The 8,616-nt window shown below is 30.9% G+C and overlaps 2 protein-coding genes across 2 annotated transcripts; both read left to right on the forward strand.

The window, feature by feature from the left end:
* The first annotated feature begins 1,595 nt into the window (after nt 1-1,595).
* Nucleotides 1,596-6,588, forward strand: LOC108336993 (serine/threonine-protein kinase STY17). The gene is made up of 5 exons (XM_017573432.2): nt 1,596-1,787; nt 3,464-3,739; nt 5,442-5,952; nt 6,097-6,239; nt 6,367-6,588. The coding sequence occupies exons 1-5, from the start codon at nt 1,596-1,598 to the stop codon at nt 6,547-6,549; spliced, it is 1,305 nt and encodes a 434-aa protein (XP_017428921.1). The 3' UTR covers nt 6,550-6,588.
* A 1,317-nt stretch (nt 6,589-7,905) lies between these two features.
* LOC108337465 (uncharacterized) lies at nt 7,906-8,616 on the forward strand. Its single transcript, XM_017573997.2, has one exon. It carries the CDS (start codon nt 7,965-7,967, stop codon nt 8,325-8,327), a length of 363 nt encoding a protein of 120 aa, XP_017429486.1. The 5' UTR covers nt 7,906-7,964; the 3' UTR covers nt 8,328-8,616.

The raw sequence follows: 8,616 nt of genomic DNA on the forward strand, positions 1-8,616 counted from the left end.
ACACTAAATAAAATGAATATTAAAAATAAATAAATTTAGTTTCGACTTAACAAATACTAACAAAAATAAATATTAAAAATAAGTAAGGTTACACCATCTAAGCAAAAATTAATTAAAATAAATATTAAAAAATTTTAGGATCGATTTAGTAAATACTAACTACAATGAATGAATAAAGTGTTGACTTAACAAACATTAACCTTATTTATTTTTAATATTAAAATATTGTTACATACAATACATTTGTTGTGTAGTTAATTTTTCATTAACTTTTCTGTAATCTCACAATAATTCCTTAAACTCAAAAATTAAAATCACGAGAGCTATGACCCTCTTTACAATATTTCTACAATAGTTTAGACACAACTAGATATATATATAAATCATTGGATACTTTCTTGCACACTGCAAACAATTTAAGTTGGTAGAAGCATTGTGGTAGTGCATATCCGCAGGATGTGTATAAATAAAATAAATAATAATACATTTTTGTTATAAGGATTCCACATTCTCTTAGTTTAACCCACCCTCGTTAATTTCTAATTTCATTTGATGTAACTCTTACATTTGGTTGATGTATTCTCCCTAGTGTCTTGTCCTAATAAGAAAAAAATATCTTATTACTAAGTTCAATTACAACATTTTGCAAGAAATAAATTATTTACACTAAAGTTGTTTTATAAATCATAAGTGTTTTTTATTAGAGATAATTTGGTTTTATCTATTACATAGAACCAGTTATTTTTAAACATTGTACCGCAACCTCGAACTTAGACCATTTGTATTATAATATTATGTGAAAAAAAAACTTTGACCATTACAAAAAACGAAATCAACAATTATCTATAATTTTATTTTTATAGCAACTCCTCTATTTACTATATGCGAAAAAAAAAGTGACCAAACTTATTACACATAAAGTAAATAGTATTTCGAAGATAAATGATATTTTAACATTTTATCAATCATTTTGACAATCTATTTTTAAGAGTAATGTCATTAAAAAACCAAATATTTGTATTTGTAAAAAAATAAAGAAGATGAAGGATAAAATAATAGATATAAAACGAGTATAGAAATTATTGAGTTTAAAAGTTTATTATATCAAAATATCATCTTATTTAAAATTTGATAATCTAAACAAGATGTGAATAAAGTTGAAGTTTAGAGTACTTATTAATCATATGATTTGATTGTATAACCCTAAATCTATGTATGCTGTGGTAAATCTTGTAGTAACCTCCGCCTAAATTGCCACCCATTACTTACCATATTTCAACATGGTTTTTAACTCTTAAAATTCATTGTAGAAACTGATGACCTAGCTTATCACGAAATTTTATAATGTTGTCTATTATCTAAAGTTTGAAGGACAGATAGAAGCCAATGTTTCATTAAAACAAAACAAAGCATGTGAAAGCAACCCAACAAGGTATTTGTCTGAACAATGTTCTTCATAAAATCCGTCATTGTTGCCAGCTATGTGGCCTTCACCACACAACAAAAACGGTGGAAGACCATATTAAGGGACCCTCATGAGTCTATTAGGGTTTGCCCTTCCACTCTATCACAGTTTTCATTTCAAGTTAACAAACATGAGTTTCAAGAACAGCCCTAACAAGGGACACTCTCCTTACCTCTCTCGCCAATCATCCAACCCTAACCCTAGTTGTAGGGCCAAACCACAGAAGCATGTGGAGCCACCAAGCCCTCCACTTGTAGGCTGCTGCAGAGGCTTCTCCAAAGGGTCCTCTGCTTCTACATCTCCACAAACACTCAAACAAAAGGTCTGCTTCATCCTTTTTACATTACTTTAATGCTCATGCATCTACTCACACATGTTATTACACAATAATTTTACATTATCAACTAATTCAAAACTACTATTAAGATATAATTATTGCAAAAAGTTAACAATGGTTTATGATGGTACAATAATATAAAGTTTTACACTTTTGATATAGTTTTCTTTCTCTTTGTATAAATATATATAATTTTTAATATTAAGATAATGTTTTTATTTAAAGTTTAGTTATAGAGAGAATAATATTTAATTGTTTTTTTATATTTAATATTGTTTGTAGTTTTTATTTGAAAGACAATAATAACTTTTTCTTTCTTTAGTTAAATAATTTATTTTTACTTTCTATAGTCTTGATTTTGAAAATATTTTGTGTTATATATTTCATCTTTTTAGATTAAATATGTTATCACATTTTTATTTTCTCTTGAATGTTTTCTTATTTTTTATTTAATTTTTACTATTTTAATTTTGTAAATAATTGTATTTGCAATAAAAGTAGTTTATTTACGTTTATATTATATTAAATTAAATATAATTTAGTTGAAAAATAAAGATTATTCATTAATTTTTTCTAGTTAAGTATGTCTACTGGTTCATATTAAAATACGTAAAACTTAAAGAAACAAATTAACCATTTAAACAAAAAGAAGGTTAAAAATTCTTTCAAAGCAATAATTATGTTTACCACACATGTTTTAATTTTATTTAATGATTTTTTGGAGTTACTACTATAGTTTTTTCTACAAAATATAAATAGCGTAAATATTGTAATTACAAATATTCTGATATATGAATGATACCCGCAATTTTTATTTAAAAAATAATGTTTAATATGTCATGAGTTTTTATAGTAATTTCTTATATAGTTTTTATTTGAATAATGATACCCGCAATTTGTAAATTACTATTAAAATAAGAATTATAAGCTTTCAAAAATAATAAATTTAGAATGTAATTTTCTATTGACTGTTGTGGACCTTAACACCTGTTTTTATATTATTATTACTATTACAGTTTGAAAGCAATATAAATTATTTTGATACCATTTGATCAAATGAGTTAAAAATAGTGAAATAGAATAAGCTGCAAAAATCAAAGGCATATTTACTTTATAATCTTGGATCCATGGGTCAAGAGTAGAGCAGAAGTGGTTGTTGTATCAAGCCCAAGAATAGTGTTGAGCTTGAAGAAACCAATTTAAAAATGTATGGATTGGTTATTAGGAAGTTTCTTTCTGTACCTCCAACCATTTCTCCCTTTCTCTCCCTCTCCAAATATTTTTAAAATTCCAAAATTATCCTATGTAAAAAAAATTGTTAACTTAAAGTAACTTATTTTAAAGGTTTTATCTTTCAACAATTCAAAAAATCATATATCCCTTATCTGTATTTCAACGAACGAATTTTGAAATCCGTTAAATAATTTTTCAAATATTTTAATAGATTTCAAAATTTGTATGAAAATTTAGAAGTACAATATTTACTGTTTATCATTCTCATTTGTTGAAAATTATTTTCGAAAATTAGAGGTGCAAGAAGAAACATCATGTTTCTTGTAAGAAAGAACAATTGGTAGACTCGTAAAACCATTAACAAAACAATGATGTATATCATAATAAAATTTGGTTTTTGAGTGAAAAACGTGTTGATGGTAACGTAGGTGGAAGAATTGGAAAAGCAAGTGATGAAACAAAGAGAAGTTGGAGTGATATACAAGAAAAGAATGGAAAGAACACAAGACTACTTAAGATACTGTCTTCAGACAGCACAAGAAAATGGAATATTGGATCTCTTTCTGAGCTGCAACGGTGAATTTCAACCATCTCCAGTCTCTCTTCACTCCATTACCAGCCCTCAAGCTCATGCCCACCACCCCAATCTATCACTCATTATTCATCAAGCTAAAACCAATGGCTGGTACATTCATCCAAATGAGGTAAACATGGCTGCTACATTTTGCTTTTGTATAATCGTTTACATGTTAGTCTTTTAATTTATTTTATTTTTTAAGTGACGATTTTGCATAATTTTTACTCCGTCTGAATTAATAAAAGAAATGCTTAAACTATAACAGATGCACACAAGTTACAACAGACAGTTATGAACTGATAATGTTACTCCAACATATTATTGCAGACACAAAATGTGTCCTTATACAAAACTAATGTAACAGTGTAAAATAACAGAAAATTTGCTTTTGACTTCATAGAAACTAACACTCCTCCTCAAGTCAAAACTGATTTACATTCACAACACCAATTACTCTTAGGCTTTTGCACCTTTCCTCGTTTTAGAGCTTTAGTACGCATATCTGCTAATTGTATTTCAGACACACAACGCCCAATTTCAAGTTTGTTGTTCCAAACTTGTTTCCGAATGAAATGGTATTACACAGATATCTCAGGCTTCCAACAATCATTTGATAATGTGTAGGATAAACACTTTCCTCATCACCATTTCTCTCCAATTTCAAACCTGTTTCTGTTGGAGTATTAGCATACTTACTCCGTTGCATATTGAACTTGATCAGCAGATAACGTGTATATTTTGATTGGTGCATCAACATTCCACATTTTGTCATCTTGAATTCTATTCCCAGAAAATAATTCAAGATACCTAGTTCACTTATTTCAAACTCTGCTAGCAGATCAGCCTTAAATCTGTTTATCAGCCCCTTGTTGCTTCCTGTGATCAATAGATCATCAACATACAAGCAAATTATCACCTTTTCAGTCTTCATATTGTTCTCACAAAACTTTACATAGACACCATACTCGTTTGTGCACTCCAGAAACCCAATTTTGCTGCTAAAATTATCCATTCTCTTGTTTCAGGCTTTAGGTGCTTGTTTAAACACAAAAAATCAATTAAAAATTTTAAATTAAAACTTAAATGAGGACATAAATATGAACTCATCACAACCAATCACACAATTTCAATTCTTGCAACTAGTGCATAGATTTCACCATAGTCAACTCCAACCTTTTGCAGGAATCCTTTGGCTACAAGTCTAGCATTGTGCCTAAGTACTCTCCTCTTCCATTCATTCACCTTGACTTTGTAAACCCATATTAAAGCATAACCCTTTTGTTCAAAGGCAATTCGACCAGCTTCCATGTGTGATTTTTCTCAATAGCCTTCAGCCAATTTCTATCTGTTATGGCTTGCTCAAAATCAACCTGTTTAGACTCAGCTATGAGGGCAAAGCTCACCAAGTTACCTTCTATAGTGATTGCGGAGTCATGAAGCAGCTTAATCTCGCAAACAATACAGAAACTGTCTTCACATGACCGTACTTGCTCTTAATGCCATGTTTAAACTATATCATAACAGATGAACACAATTTACAGCAGAGTTATGAACTGATAATACTGCTCCAACATATTATTGCCGACACAAAATGTGTCTTTATACAAAGCTAATGTAACAGGATAAAATAGCAGAAAAAAAAAACTGTCTTTGACTTCATAGAAACTAACAAGAAACTTTTTTAAAAGCGAATATTAAAATCTGTATTACTAATATATGTATAATAGAGTAGAAATCAATAATATTTTAAGAAAAAAAAAACATACTTGAGGGTTTAGCTAATAAAAAAAATACTAATTATGATTATATGTGAATTTTGTGATCCATAGATTAAATTGGAAGAAAAAATTGGGGAAGGAAGCACCGCAGAGATTCACAGAGGAACATGGCGTGGATTTGAGGTCGCAGTGAAGTGCATTTCTGAAGAGTTTTTCCGTATAAACGAAAACGGCGTCGTTTACTTCTCTCAGGAACTCGAAACGCTGTCGCGGCAACGCCACAGGTTCGTGCTTCAGCTCATGGGCGCGTGCATCGAACCTCCACAGCACGCGTGGGTGGTCACCGAGTACCTGAGCACCACGCTGAAGGAGTGGCTCCATGGACCTGGGAACCGGCGCAGTGAGCGGATGGTGCCACTCCCACCCTTGCAGGAGAGAGTGGGCCGGGCCTTGGAAATAGCCCAAGCTATGCAGTATCTGCACGAGCAAAAGCCCAAACTGGTTCACCGTGACTTGAAGCCCAGCAACATTTTTCTTGATGACGCCCTGCATGTTAGAGTCGCGGACTTCGGCCACGCACGGTTCTTGGGTGACGAAGAAATGGCCCTCACCGGAGAAACAGGTAAACAATCTTATTCTTGATATCAATCTCTTTTTCTAATTTAGAATTTTTTTTTTTCTAAATAAGAAAGAGATAAGTGAGGAAAACTAGGATGTTCTTGTTTTCTGCATGTAATGATATTAATTATGTTTGTTTTATTTTCAGGAACATACGTTTACATGGCACCAGAGGTAATCCGATGTGAACCTTACAATGAAAGTTGTGATGTGTATAGTTTTGGGATCATACTGAACGAGCTACTAACTGGGAATTACCCTTATGTTGAGACAGAATATGGTCCCACCAAGGTATGTTAAATTTTTAATTAAAGTAAATGATTATGTGATTAATTTAATGTTAATCTTTATTATGTAGCAAGTTGATTAATTAAATGTGATTTTGATTGTGATGAAAACGTTGATGTTATGTTATTAGATTGCCATGGAAGTTGTGGAGGGTAAGCTTCGACCTAAGCTTCCATGTGATGATGATGTTGATAAACTTGGAGAGCTTATTGACCTTATTTGTCTTTGTTGGGACCCAACTCCTACTACTCGACCATCCTTTGCAACAATCACCATTTCTCTCAAAACTTATGTTAAGGAGAATCTCATTTAATCTAAGGTTTATTACATATATTTAAATATTAATTACCATCGTTGTCACCATTGTCTTGTTACCTTAATCTGTCATACTCTTCATCACACCATATAATAGCTTATATTCAAGGTGGATTTTATACATTAATTTAATTGTTATCGATTTATTTGAAAGGGTTAAATATATTTTTGGTCCCTTAACTTTCAGTGAAAATTAAAATTAGTTCCTCTTCAAAACTTTGGACTAATTTAGTCCCAAAACTTTAGAAGTGTGTGAATTTAGTCCTTTTAACCAAATTTTATTAACTTTATTTGATGTTTCAAACACATTTCTCAGTTAACATTGAAGCAAAAATGTGTCAAAAGGTGTAAACAACATACTATCATGAAACACACTTGAAACATTAAATAAACCTAACAAAATTTAGTTAAAAGGACTAAATTCACACATTAATAAAGTTTGGAGACTAAATTAAATCAAAGTTTTAAAGAGGAACTAATTCCAATTTTCATTAAAAGTTAGGGACCAAAAACATATTTAACCCTATTTGAAATTATGCAATCTAAACAGTTAGTTATTTTTAAATAAAAATAAGTTTATATTGGGATTTGGTGTATTTTTCTGGAGATAACAAAATAGACAGATATACTTAAATTTCTATAGCACCAAAAAGGAAATGACTAATATAAAGAATAGAAAAAACTCAAGCATGATGGACAAACATGACTCGAGCATTGATGCAAAAGCTCCTTTTAATAGCTTCAACAAGACTAGTTTAAACATTAAATCACATTTGTGAAACATTATAGCCAATAAGAAAATCATGTTTGACCTATCTTAAATTCATGTTGATGCAAAAAACAAAGGTGAATCCAAATATATCCTTAATAAGCTTAATTTACATTATTAAGTAAGAAAGTCTTTGATTAACATACTTAAATGTATATAATTTTCAAAATTTAAACCCACAAAAAAAATAGTTTAACATATAACAAAAAAAAATATAAAATAATACTTTCTAATGCACCAATTTTTAACATTCATTTAATATTATTTTTTTTAATTTTTATTCTCCTTTTTTTTAAATATAAAAATTTATTCTTTTATAATTATTTTATTTTTATAATATAAATCAAATAAATATAGATATCTATCACTCTCTATCGTTAATCAAACGTAAAACTTAATCTTTCCGAAAATTTGATGCTACCCAACAATGTTTTATCCTCTTTGATCGACTACAAAGCTACATCCTTTGAGACCTTAAACTATCCAAGTGATCAATCCCAAATAACCCTATCCCCAATCCAAGGTACAAGACCTGCCACGTCATCACAAAATCTTATTTTCCCACCACATATCTGATTCCACCCACTATCTAAAGTTCTAACCTTTGCAAAAAGTTTCACGAATAATCAAAACGACAGCAAAAAATGGCTTCTCTCTCCGTTTCAATGGTTCTGCCACTCAGCTCCGCCAGCAAGACCAGGTCAAAGTCAAACCCTCCTCCCTCCGAAGCGTTCTTGAAGAGGAGTGCGGCGAAGAAATTGTCAGAGGCAGAACCAAAAAGGCTCAACATGGAAGCGTCTTTGAAGGAAATAGCAGTGAAGGGTCTCAGCGCTGCTGTAGTAACATCGGGCATGGTGATTCCTGAAGTGGCTCATGCAGCGGGATATGACTTCTCTCCTTCGCTCCAAAACTTTCTGCTAAGTATTGCTGCTGGTGGGGTTGTGCTCGTGGCGATATTTGGTGCTGTTATCGGAGTCGCCAACTTTGATCCAGTTAAGAGAACTTGAGACGCTTTTGTATGGGAACTTTACATTTTCCTTTGCTCACTCATTACTGTGTTTTAACATTTTGTGTTCCTTGTAATTTCTGCAACTATTTATATGTCCCACACTACGTTTAGTTTACTTGAATGAAATTGTTCAACTTGTTTTCACTAGCTTCTAAAATTTATCAAGTGAAAATGGGACGATTTCTTTGTCATTGTTAATTACTTTGAACGAGGAGCATGAATTATGAACTGAGTGTAGCTTAAGGCAATTGCAGACAATGGTAATATATTGATAGAATTATGTGTTT

This window comes from Vigna angularis, chromosome 7, assembly GCF_016808095.1.
Source record: "Vigna angularis cultivar LongXiaoDou No.4 chromosome 7, ASM1680809v1, whole genome shotgun sequence".
Taxonomy (NCBI): Eukaryota; Viridiplantae; Streptophyta; class Magnoliopsida; order Fabales; family Fabaceae; genus Vigna; species Vigna angularis.

Coding starts and splice junctions, on each gene's coding strand:
- LOC108337465 (XM_017573997.2), top strand. CDS start 7,965: ATGGCTTCTCTCTCCGTTTCAATGGTTCTGCCACTCAGCTCCGCCAGC.
- LOC108336993 (XM_017573432.2), top strand. CDS start 1,596: ATGAGTTTCAAGAACAGCCCTAACAAGGGACACTCTCCTTACCTCTCT. Junction 1,788..3,463: donor CACAAACACTCAAACAAAAG/GTCTGCTTCATC, acceptor ATGGTAACGTAG/GTGGAAGAATTGGAAAAGCA. Junction 3,740..5,441: donor GGTACATTCATCCAAATGAG/GTAAACATGGCT, acceptor TGTGATCCATAG/ATTAAATTGGAAGAAAAAAT.